The sequence below is a fragment of the Chiloscyllium punctatum genome, chromosome 12 (genome assembly GCF_047496795.1).
Source record: "Chiloscyllium punctatum isolate Juve2018m chromosome 12, sChiPun1.3, whole genome shotgun sequence".
Classification (NCBI taxonomy): Eukaryota; Metazoa; Chordata; class Chondrichthyes; order Orectolobiformes; family Hemiscylliidae; genus Chiloscyllium; species Chiloscyllium punctatum.
Window position 1 is genome coordinate 44,740,703 of NC_092750.1, and position 13,166 is coordinate 44,753,868.

Sequence of the window (13,166 nt, forward strand, 5' to 3'; positions counted from 1 at the left end):
TAGTTGTGGGGCAGTGGGTACCCCCTGGTTCTCACTGGGTGGAGGGTGCACTTCGGGGAGTCTGTTGTTTCCTGGTTGGGAGGAAATGCCCTCCTCTTTACCTACGGCGCTCTGTCTCTTCTTCTGGTGGTGATGGCCTTCTGTGCAGCCATCTTCCCCCTCCGAAGAGCTGGCCGTTCCTCCCTCATGCAGCTGTCTTTTCCCCTTTTGCTGGGAGGCTTTGGGGGCTTGGCAAGATTTCCTCTTCCTGTTTTTAACAGGTATCCACTCCTCTGCCTGCTTGATTGTCGCCTCCTCCATTTCTTCCATCTGCCCAGCTAGAGCTAGGATCAGCTGCTGTGTCTCTCCGCTGGCTGCCGCCTCCTCCACTCCAGCCTGTTCTTCTTTCTGGGTGCCACCAGACCCCGTTTCCCTGCTGTCCGGGTGGACCTTACTGGTCTTTGGGGGTCCACGGCTCACATTGCCACCTCCAGCCATCTGTGCGTAAGTGTGGCCCCCACATCTTGGGCAGGTCTTATACATGTGGCCTGCCTCTCCGCACAGGTTGCAGCTCTTTTCTTCCTGGCAGTCCTTAGTCAAGTGACCCTCCTGTTTGCAGTTCCTGCAGATGGTCACTTTGCAATCCGCCGCCACGTGTCCTGACTTCCCGCAGGTTCGGCACACTTTCGGCTGCCCTGTATATGTCAGGTAGCCTCTGCTCCCTCCGATTGCGAAGCTCGAGGGTGGGTGGAGGATGTTCCCACTATCATCGGCCCTCAGAGCTACCCTGACCTGCCGCTTACTGGTCCAGATCCCAAAGGGGTCGATCACATCAGTGGCTTCTCCCTCAACTTGGACGTACCTTCCCAGGAAGGTCAGAGCATCAGCCGCTGGAACATAGGGGTTGTACATATGGATTGTAACAACCCGATTCCTCTGTGCAGGAAGCACACACAATGGGGTCGCCGACAAGATGGAAAACAGCGGCTCCCCTTCCTTCTCCTTGAAGACCTTCTGGAGCTGTTCACACTGCTTCACACTTCTGAAGGTCACATCAAAGTAGCCTGCCCCAGGTAAATCCTGCAGGCAGTACACGTCCGCTGCAGCGAACCCACAGCATCCCAACAGTACCTTCTTAATAAACAAGGTGCGGTCGAGCGGTGTAAGATCCTCAATCTTCTTCACAGTCACCCTGACTGTGTTTCGAACCCCCTGCCCAGGGCTGCAGGCAGCTGTTGAGGCCATAGCTCTGAGGTTGGCTGGTCCCTGAATTGGCGTTAGGCCGAAGCCAGCATGAAGATCCACCAAGAGCAGGCCAGCACAACCAAACGATCCTCCAACGTCCAATCATGATCCAGCGATGATCTCTGCACTAGCTCTGATGACTCGCAACTCGACACCTGTCCTGATAAGAAAAGACATCAGAATAAGTGTAGATTTTTTTTTATTTCAAAATATACTTTATTCATAAATGATTTGATGGTCTGTACATTGGATCATGCCATACATATGTCCATATTTACAAACACAGATTCGACTTTATTCTTGTCCTTTACAATCCTGTGCATTTTTTCAATCTTGTATATAAACATATATTTGGCTGAGGCATCAGCAGAGCCCAAAAAAACGTCAGAATAAGTGTAGATACTTAATACTGAGATAAGCTCTGCTTTATGTTTACTTACCATTGTCAAGCTGTACCTTCTTTATACACCCTTCACCTCCTTACACACATGCTGACAGTGAAAATCAGATATTGCAATGTCACAGCAGATTAGCTGATGTGAGCATTACCATGTTTCATTCAGAAATGTGCATACTGAAAGGGTTACAGAACTTGTTTTATGACTCTGTTTTTCAAGTGATATAATGATGTCCAATGTGCAAATCGGGTGTGTACCACAACTATGCAATCCTTTACTACTAGACTAAAGCTTTGCTGCTGATTTTTTTTAAAATGGACTCACTGATAAATTAAAAGGGAAACACACAGGCTAAAAAAAATTGTGAGTGACTCCATTTACTGAATAAAGCTTTAACTCAATGTGTACAAAGGTTAAATGCAGTTAAGGATAAAAGATCCAGATAAAAATGAAATTTTGTTCAGCCCTTTAAGACAGTATTGCAGGGCCTATAGTTGAAATGTTCGTTGCTTGGAGTACAAGGTTGAAGTTGAAGACTCTCAGCAGTTGCATCGGCTTTTGTAGTAGAATAGTGTAGACCCAACAGGTGAAGCAAGTTCAGGGAGCTTCAAGAGAAGGCCACTTTTCCATTAAGGTTCTGCTGGCATGACATTTGAAAACTGCCTGAATTCCTTTTCAGTCCAGCCCCTTCCTACATAAATGTCAATGATGAAAGGAAATTCCATGTCTTACATGTTATTCACACTTGCTTTGTCTTTTTTTTGCTGTGGCCTGGAACCGTTTTCACAGGTCCTCCTGTGGTCACTGTTCAAAATTGCTGTGAGCCAGAATATTCAAAACCCAACATAGCTGCTATCCCAAGCTGTCACTTCCTGCTTCCATTTGGGGTATTAAGTTAGCTCAGACCTCGAGGATAGTCCCATTTCATTGTCTTTGTGCCAGTCGTTATTTTAACTGGTTCTCATTCTTTCAGGTTCAGTGTGTTGAGGTAGAGCTGTTTACCCCACCAGGGAGACCATTCTAAATGGGTTTCTGTTTATCCCAGTGGAAATGTACATCCTTCTTGAGGGAGTATAGTCTGCTTTCTCAGTCTGGCTGAGAAATGGTGACCATTTCTTTTAAAGCTCTTTATGGTCATCTAAAAAAGAGATTACAATTTGCTGTAAAATCCATAGAAATTATATATTCATGGCACGTGCGATGAAATACCATTCCCTTGCGTGAATGAGTGCAGCTCCAAGAACACTTGAGGTTCACCACTATCTAGGACAAATCAGTACCCTATGGAAGAGCTTAAACATTGCTTCTGCTATTGACAGACAGTGATTGCAGTGTGTACCATCTATACAATGCACTGCAGACTCTTCTGATTGTATCTTCCAAACTTGTGATCTTTGCCACCTGGAAGAATAATCTGCTTGTGAAAGAATACAAGAAAAAGGTGGTGAATTTGCTGATCTCTTTGGTTTTCACTTTCAGATTCCCTTTGCTCTGGTCCAGTTTCCTCTGTGGGAGTTTCTGAAGGTAGGTTAACACTTTTGTGATGTAAATAACTTAGCTTCAGCACTGGTCTAATTTCTGGATTTGTGCGGAGTCCAGGCTGATATAGTCACCACTTTTTCTTTGTTCCATAAACTCGGATCCCATGCTTGGATTGCCAGCTCTTCTTGGACACTCTCCGAGAGGCTTTATCACATGACTCCAACTTTCAGTTCCCCGCACTTGGTCATCCAACATGCCCGTTATGATAATGGGCGAGATTCTTATGCCAACCAGAAAGCTCTTTGTTACATGATTGTTAGATTATCCCCTCTGCCTGTGCCTCTTTTCCCTTCATGTTCAATACTTTTAAAATTTAATAAACATTGTGTTGAACAATTTTTAATAACCTGTACTTAACTCTGTTAATTCTTGTTTTTGCTCATCTGTTTTGTGCATTATGGAATCTTTAACACCAAAAATGCTACATAAATATAAGTTGTTATAATGGACCATTATCACCAACCTTGCGAACAATGGCAGACATCCTGAGAAATTAAAAAGGAATTGAGATCTGTGTAGCTTCAGTACATCTTTTAAACCCCTTTGCTAAACCACCCCTTGCATGCCATAGCTATTCCATTCATTTTCTTCTATCTCTCCTGCTTTTCCCCGTGCTGGTTTCTGTCCTGTGTCATGGCATTCTAATACTCCCCCCTTCCCTTTGCCCACCTCCATGTTTGCAGCTGCACCTAACTCTCAAGGCTCCACATCAATGCACATATACCTCAGTGCAGAAACCACTAACTAGGTTTTTAGAAAAATATGACAAACACTGCTGCTTTCACTTTCTGATTTTTCAAACATTGAAGTCTTTCCCATCGACAGGATGGTAGTGGCATAGTAGGTCGAAGAAAAAGTAGAAGGGAGTTCAGTAAATTAAGTGTGCAATTCCCATCACATGGAGTCTAGTCTTTCCTGACAACAGGGCCTTTGGTAATGACTAGTGAGCTAGGTAAAATGACTCCTCCGAGGTGGTATATCCCATCACCAAGTCACTCTTTATTTGCATGTGGAAAGTACTTGACACTGATTCAGCTCCCTCAAAGCCAGCCCTGAGCGAACAGAAACTCTGACACTCATGTTTATATCTGTCAACCAGCACTCCCTGATTAAAAGCCCCAATCAGGGACATCACATACTCTGAGGTCTTACCTGGCTGACCTTGTACAATCACTACACTGGGTTAAAGTTCTTCCCGATCTATCGGTCGTTGGTCTACAATCAACTAGGAAAAGAGGCAACAACATATTCAAAACAAATAAAAATTGGGTTTGTTCACAATATTTGAATTTAGCTGTTCTCTGTGATCCCTGATTGAAAAAGGATGTGTCTCATACCAGTTGTCTGTGCGGTTCATGTGGCTCGGTGAACTAGCTCCACCCACAAATTAATGTAACATCAAATCTGAATGGTGTGGATAAACACAACTACAGATTAAAATAGCAGGTTATAAGGGAGCAGGTTTTATGTTTAAAAGAATACATAAAACAAACTTTTTAATATATGATATAGCTTTAAGGGACAAAAATGTTTAATGGGTGTAGTTCATAGAATAAATTGTCAGATTGTAGGCAGCAATTCCAAAGAAAATGTGGGTTAAATTTCATCACCAAATGGAAAAGTATGCCAGATGTATCTTTATTTCCTGTTACTGTTTTATCAATAGAGTTTCATTGGATGCTACTCTTGTGGATATTATAATCTGAGAATAATGTTGTTTGGCTGATAGAAAAGATATTGAATAGTTCAAGGGATTTGTGGATATACTGAAGCTTCCAGTGGACTTAGATTTGATCCCCTCCACTTTGAATGCCTAAAAAAAATTTAACCTGCTTTAATTACTTTTGCCTGCTTTCTGAAATTTAAACGCCCCCTTTCTTAAAATGAAGCACAATCTGATTTTTAACATGCAAAAGTAAAAACAAAAGACAAAACCTAAGCAAGAATAGTGAACAGGGAGGAGTTAAAGTGAAAGACTATCCGAGAAGCTTAACAGAGACCTGCTGTGTGGGTTCCTCGGCTCAGCAGCAGTGAATTTATTTGAAATTTGTTATTCATAAGGAAAGAACAGGAGACTGGAATGGTTCTCTGTGACAAGAAGCTTTGAAGTATAAAACAAAGTCCTCTATTCAATCTGCAACTTAGTGTAGCACACGTGACACTGACATGGCACTTAAGCCTGTTTCAGAAATAGTATTTGGACCATCATTTTTTAGGCAAACTGCATATGATGGTGGGAGAGAATAGCACCCTTTCAAAAACAATCTGATTACTTCATGCTGTTCTGACAGTTGTGGGCCTTTGTGTAAATACACTGCTTATTCCTGGCAGAAAGCTGGTGTGATATTGTGACATGTCATGCAAATGATATTATAGATAGTTTATGGCATCTTAACCAGACATCGTATGCATGGGAGCTTAAATTACATCTTTAATGTGTATCTGAAGACTCATGTTGTTGTAGATTTTGTCGTGGGAGTAGAAATGTTTTGGAGATAGCCTGTGAAATTTTGTGAAGTAAACGAGTGCATAGAAGCTTCAGTCACTCTCTGCCACCGCCAGACACAAGAAAATATGGCCTTACAAGTCTGACTGCCAGCCTGCTTAGTTTTTATATCTGTACTGATGGTGATATACGCAACATGCACAATAGCTATCATTCTTTTTGGTGCTGTACAGTGTTCCCATGTAGCAGTGGCATCACCTCATTTACTCCACTGGTGCATTGATGGTGGCAGGCCAGTAATATCATTGTGGTATAGTCATGTATAATTATTAACAGCACTAACACCACTTTACTTTATGGTCACCCTTGCTGATGGTATCAAGATGAAAACTGGAATTCACCACTCTATAATTTAGTTTTTTCTTCCATGTCCACAGACTATACTGCAGGGTTAGTTTGGCACAAGAGCTCTCAGAGCCATGTGTGATCAATTTTATTGTGAAGGGACTTTATTGTATTTCATTTATTACGAATCTCTACAAATAAAAATCCTATCGGAGAGAGAATAATGGATTGATACATGCTGCTAAAGTTACTTTCTCAGGTAAAATTCTTCCTCCTCCTCAGATATAAAGAGGAATGTTTTCTTGAGTTCTGTCACATGTGTAAATGTAAATTGAATTTAATGCACCGACTTAAATTTGGCAAGTTTTACAAGGCCACCTGATTCTGCCACACAAATGCCCTTAAAGTCATATCACGCAAAATTTCTATGTGAACTCGTAACAAAACTAGCAGTATGTTGCAATTATCGGTGCTGGGTCCACTGCTTTTCATCATTTATGTAAATGATTTTGATGTGAATGTAGGAGGTTTGATGACTCCAAAACAGGTGGTGTAATGGATAGTGAAAAAGGTTATCTCGGAGTAGAACAGGATCTTAATCAGGTGGGCTGATGGGCCGAGGAATGGCAGGGGGAGTTTAATTTAGATAAATGTGAGGTGTTGCATTTTGGTAAGGCAGGACTTTACACAGTTAATAGTAGGGCCCTGGTGAGTGCTGCCAAACAAAGACACCTAAGGGTGCAGGTGCATAGTTCCTCAAAAGTAGAGTTGCAGGTTGACAGGGTAGTGAAGAATGCGTTTGTCAGACAAGTCATTATTGGTCATAAGGTTGAGTATAGGAATTGGAAGGTCATGTTGTGGCTGTACAATACATTGGTGAGGTCACTTTAAGAATATTGTGTTCAATTCTGGTTGCCCTTCTGTAGGAAGAATGTTAAATTTGAAAGGGTTCAGAAAAGATTTACAAGGATGTTGCCAGAATTGGAGGGTTTGAGCTAAAGCGAGAGGCTGAATAGGCTGGGCTTTTTCCCTGGAATCTCAGAGGCTGAGGGGTGACCCTGTAGAAGTTTATAAAAACATGAGCATGGATAGGGTGAATAGCCAAAGTCTTTTTCCCAGGATGGGGGAGTCCAAAATCAGAGGGCATAGGTTTAGGGTGAGAGAAGAAAGATTCAAAAAGGACCTGAGGGATAATTCTTTTCATGCAGATGGTGGTATGAGTATTGAACAAGCTGTCAGAGGAAATAGTGGAGGCTGGTACAATTATAATCTTTTAAAGGCATCTGCATGGGTATATGAATAGGAAGAGTTTAGAGAGATGTGGGTCAAATGTTGGCAAACAGGACTGGCTTATTTTAGGATAACTGGTCGATGCAGATGCATTGGACTGAAGCGTCTCTTTCCATGCTTCATAATTCTATGACTCCACAAAATGTCATCGGCACATTAATGCTGTATATTGTCACATATATCCTTGAAAATGAACATGTAAATATCCCCGGGGTCTCTAATATTAAAATGCCAAGTATTAGCTGTCATAGCTTCATGCCATACCTGTAGGTATTACATTAATAAGATTTTACGTTTTAATGTGAGAAATGTTTTGTTTCTTGTCACACCTGGTGGCTATTTTTTAATTGGTCCCCAACATGTAGCAATGGCCCAGACCTGACCATTCCTCTTCGTTCTTTTGCTTTTCTTGCTCCATGGCTGGTTCTCCCAATGTGTTTCATTGACCTTTGCTGCCTGCCACTTTAGTGTCAGCATTTGAGCACTTGTTATGAACAGCTGAACAAGGAGCAGCAACAGCCAATTTAATCGTTCAACGCTACTCTGCCATTTAATAAAATCAGACTGATATGTTTGTAACTTCAAATCCACCTTCCTGGCAACCACAATAACCTTTCACCTCCCACCTCTCAATGTTCTCAGCCCAGTGCTTCTGCACTCACCACTGCCCCACTTTCCTGTCCCCTCCCACCTCTCTTTGTTGGATCTCCATCAAAAAAGGCTTAAAACATAACCACCTGCTGTTTACATCACCTATGTGCTAAACCTGCCCCTGCCCCAACCAGTGTCAACCCCAACCCATCAGGAGCGTATCTGCTCACACAAACTTCACTTCTTTTTGGTGTTTTCTTCCATTGTCCCGTGAACGCACCGTGATCATCGTTGTCATTTCTTAGGCAAAATGCATTGGCTTGAGCAAAAATATATCTGACTGCATGCCAAAATTAACTTTTATAATGGCAGCCCATATTTCAGCAGTAACTAAGCACCACATTGTTTTAAAAAGTATTACAGCAATTTGCCTGTTGCAAAACAGATTACACTTTGAAAGATTCCAGTGCAGTTGCAAGACTAAAGACCGTACCTTTTTTGTTAAGTTTGACTCTTGTTTTAGGGTGAGTGTATTGCAAAGCTTTTTAAAGTTGCCTGTGTATTTAAAACACTTTTAAATTCCTTGGGAAGTTGGATGCGTCAAAGCTCACAAATAGCCACACACTTTGTGAGATAAGTTCACATTATTTTCAGCAAACCCCCTGGGCTTTCAAATGATTTGAAATATAACGAGTAATGTTATTTTTTTCAACTGCAGGCCGTGTGGTCATGGAAGCAGAATCGTGCGGTTGATTCTTGGCAAGCTGCAGTCTGTGGAGCATTTGCAGGTGCAGAGGATTAAATTAAATACTATTCTGGGAGGGCTGGGAGAGGGAAGCATGCCAAAAAATCAAGTTAGCAGAAACATTCTTCTGAAATTCCAACGATGATTTGGAAATAATGTTCAGAGCTGGGCAGGTCCACAGAAGAGTAAAGGTTGAAGGGAAAGGTGTTTGAATGAAGGACAGGCAGTTTGTTCTTGGCAAATTTGAACTGTGTGAAAATAGAAGCTGTCACTTGGGCCTTTGCATTTGTTAAAGGAATATTTACAAATCTCTCAGTAAGGAGGAGGCCCGTACTGAATCCTCAGCTGTGCAGCTGTCTGTTCTTTAGGGATTTAAAGGCATATCAACAAGGATTTATGATTAACAGTTCATGTGACAAGTTTGACAGAAGAACAGATTAATTGGAGTGAGGAACATGGCAGTGCTGCTGCATGGACCTCGAGGGCTGAAAACATGCCATTTGTTTCTCCACTGAAGCTACAGGGCACCAACACCTGTGCTGTGCTCTGGAAAAGCCTAAAAACAAAAGAATTATTTGGTATTGTTGAATCCCTAGAAAAGTGTTTTTCTCAAGCTGACATTTTTTCATGATTTGATTATTTCTTTAAACACTTTTTCTTTCATGCAACATGTATTACTCTGCTAATCTGTTCAGTGAAACTTGACATTACTAATGTAACTCAACACATCCTTTGCATGTGACCACATGCTGCTTTGGTGAGCACTATTCTTTTCTATAGCTTCTGTACACATTTGCTGCTTTTCAGATCCACTTCATGCAAGCCATGTTCAGAGCTATAACATTAATTGATCCAACGTTTAAAATTGAGCAAATAAGAAAAATATAACAACAAACAAATTTTCACAACAGTATTGCTTGACCACACTTTGTTGAGTAACATCAGTCAATGGTACCTTGACATTTTGCAGTATTTCTCAACTCTTTCCTTTTCTAGAAGCACAGGGTCCAATGTTGATCAGTATTTCCCCAGATTTTAATTCTTATTATTAGCTTGGTATTCTTTTTTAAGTTTGTCCCTCTTGAGCATTTAAAACATTTTATCATGTTGACTAACTTTCTTGTCAGATTTATCAGTCTCCTTAACAGTCTTGAAACTTTGAGGCCCTTGACTTTTTCCATGAGTGAGCTCACTTAATTTCTTTTTTTTCCCTCAAAGTGAATGACTGTAAATTTCTCATCAAATGCACCAAATTCAGTTTTATCTGTGTGGAATTTTGGTGTTTTGTACATTTGTTGGCAATTGTGTGAGTTTATGTGGAAACAGTAACAAATTTGGAAAAATCCTGTTCATATGAGGTGTCCACCTCAAAGCTGAATTTGGATGCAGAACTGAGTTCTGGAGCGTAAATAGCAGTGCCACTTGGATCTTTAAGAGACACCAATTGGGGAGATATGGAATATTTAGTTGTGTGAGGGACTTATTATTTAGAGTAATGTAATACTTGCAGTTTAAAATGTATTCTACTTTGATTTTCTTTTATCTTATGCCTGAGTTGTCAAGATTGCATCATACCAAGAAAATACCGACTCCAATATTAACATCAGAAATATAGTTTTTTGCACTTAGTGGTATTCCTGATGAACAATTCAACTACTGGACTGAACTCTCATCTCTAATTTAAAATTAATAATTTATGTTGTGTATCAAGCATCTATAATGTTGCCTACTGTCCAACACTCAAGCATCGAGTTGCTTTCAATGCACATTAGCAGAAAGAGCTATGGTTGTTGCTGTCAAATTCAATATCTGACAAGTCTGTATGTTGCTTGAGGGTTGCTTTGCTCCTCAGCAAGTAATTTTAATACTTGATTTTGTCTAATTGAAAAATATTTACTTCTAAAAACTAATTCACAGTTGGAAGATGTGCACTGATTATTATATATTAGCCTAGGCACACGTAGCAAGTTTGCAATTTACAAATTATCCAGCTTCATGGGGGCTGATCGCACTTATCTTTGACAGCCTGTGTTTAATTGCACCATTTAAAATACGATGCAGACACTCTCATTCTTCCTATGTTAGTTGTTTTTCCTTTGGGTGGCACAACATTTCCGGAAAAAAACATTCATAGATATCCTATGTGGCTGTCAATTGTTGTACTTCACTGTATGAATGATCAGTGAAGGCAGTCACTCAGCCAAAGAGCTGAGAATGTCCAGTTGCTTACCCGCCACTAACTGGGGAAAAAACAATGGCGTGGCTCAAGACATGCACTAATTAATGACGCCTGCTGTGGTTGCCAACTCATTGCCAAATTGAACTGATTTGCACAGAGTAACTTTACAAAAATAATGTTAAGTTGACAAGGATGGTTCATCTACCACAGTAGAGACTTGTGATAAAATATTCTAGAAGGAAAAATGTTGGGACACTGAGATTTATAAATATGGTATGCTGGTTGTAAGTCTGGTTAAACCTGTCTTTTTTTTTAATATGGATGCTGTTTAACTGAATACTGAATGAATAAAATTGTGAATTGTCAAGTATTGAAAATTAGGCTTATCGTCAGCATTCTCACCCATGCTCAACCCACTTAGAAGAATATTTCTTGCAAACCTGTGATTACTTTAAAGCTGTATAACTTAAAATATTCCAAATATTATTCAGTGTAATTTAGATACTTAATTGGAAGAAGATATCATCACTTTAAATGAATGATCTCACAAAAACTATAAGAAGCAATTAGAACATTTCGTATTAATTTTGATTTTGGTTAATAAAGTTAGCCATCAGTATAATTAGTAGTATTATCAGTAGTATTATTAGCCAAGGCTGCAAGTTTTCTGCAGTGCTGCAATTCAGTGCCAGTCCTGGCGTAGAAAGTTTTGAGTTCCTTGTGCAAGTTAATAAACACTCTTAACTTCAGACCAATACCTGGAGTTCTCATTAATGCCAGTTAGAAAATAAGTTGCAATTTTCTGTTTCGTTTTTGACTGTAAAATCCCTAATAGTCCTTAGTGTCAGTGGGTTTGGATTAGTTTTGTATTGTAAATGGTGATGCAGAGTGGCTTTATGTTCAACTTCAGGTGTGTTATTTGCACTCTGGAATTAATGTTTGTATGAGTTATTCAAATGAAGGAAATACTCCACTGGTATATGTTTTCTGTATTTGTTATGCTTTTCTTCACCTCAGTGGGCAAAAGATCAATCAAACAGGCCATATTTTTTATGCAGGAAGGCTTTAAAAATGAAATTTACCTGCTTTCAAGTTAAGTAACAGCTATAATGTTCCATCTGCATCATTGAAGGATTAAGCAGAGTATCCATGTTGGGAATTGGTGGTTTAGGTAAAAACAATGACTGCAGATGCTGGAAACCAGATTCTGGAGTAGAGTGGTGCTGGAAAAGCACAGCAGTTCAGGTGGCATCCGAGGAGCAGGAAAATCGATGTTTCGGGCAAAAGCCCTTCATCAGGATTTGGTGGTTAATGGTAACTTGTTGCCTGCTGCTGAATTCACAAGTGTTGTAAATGAGTTGTGATAGATTAGATTAGAGGTGAGTGGTTTATTTTGTTTCACTCATGGCTCCCTCATATTTGTCGCTTTATACAAGACGAATCATTTAATTATTTCCACAAATTGCATATGAACATCCATATATTAGGGATATGGATGAAGTAAACGGTGGTATTACACTGATTGTTATAAGAGGTTTCCAAATGGGACTTAAAAGTTACAAAGTATAAGAAAGAGACTCCCTTAATCACTTGTTGCAAAATTATAAAGGCAGAGGTGGATACTGCAGATGCTGGAGATTAGAGTCAAGATTAGAATGGGGCTGGAAAAGCACTGCAGGTCAGGCAGCATCCGAGGAGCAGATTTTAAGATTTTAAGAATTTAAACAACAATTTTATTTGTTGATTTTATCTCTACGCACTGTCCTGTTGAAATAGAAAGCTTACTTAGACAATGACTTGAGACAATTTGGATTAAGTCAAGAACTACCATCCAAAATTAATGATGAAGCAGTATTGACAAAAAAAGATTTTGGTCACAGAAAAAATCATGAAATAGGCTCCATTGTCTGTCTTCTATCCTCATTCTTGTCTTTGTATTGTTTAGAAAACTTAAGAATGGTTTGTTATTGGGTTTTGGTTTGTTTTTACTTTTGTTTTGTGTATGTGTTCCTTAGTTACTAGTGGAAAACTGTGTCATTTTGTTTTAAAACAAAGAACTGATGCTGGAACAAAAACAGAAATTACTGATGAAACACAACAGGTTTGATTTGTTTCCAGTTTCCGACACTTGTGATTTTGGATACAAAACTTAATCAGGATGATTTTGCTGAAGCGACTAGATGGTAGTCACTTGCATAAGTTCATTTCCTTACAGGCTATCTTAAGATTATTTTGATATCCTTTTGGACACTATTCTTTCCTCTTTTAATAAGTTGTAATTACACATATTTTTCAATCAGTCTGTTCAAAGATGTTAATACTCACCTGTAGGACAAGTGGGACTTGAAACTGGGCCTCCTGGCTCAGATAAAGGGATGCTACCACTTTGACTCAAGAGCTCCTTCT

The 13,166-nt window shown here is 39.9% G+C and overlaps 1 protein-coding gene across 3 annotated transcripts in view; it reads left to right on the plus strand.

The window, feature by feature from the left end:
* slc25a26 (solute carrier family 25 member 26) overlaps nucleotides 1–13,166 on the plus strand; it is a 198,246-nt gene that overhangs the window by 168,887 nt on the left and 16,193 nt on the right. For 2 of the 3 annotated variants that reach the window (XM_072582497.1, XM_072582499.1), the window contains exons 6-7: nucleotides 3,102–3,146; nucleotides 8,555–8,624. In XM_072582497.1, the coding sequence (XP_072438598.1) occupies nucleotides 3,102–3,146; nucleotides 8,555–8,624 (115 nt within the window). The remainder of the gene's footprint in view (nucleotides 1–3,101; nucleotides 3,147–8,554; nucleotides 8,625–13,166) is intronic. The other variant, XM_072582498.1, reaches the window with a different exon arrangement.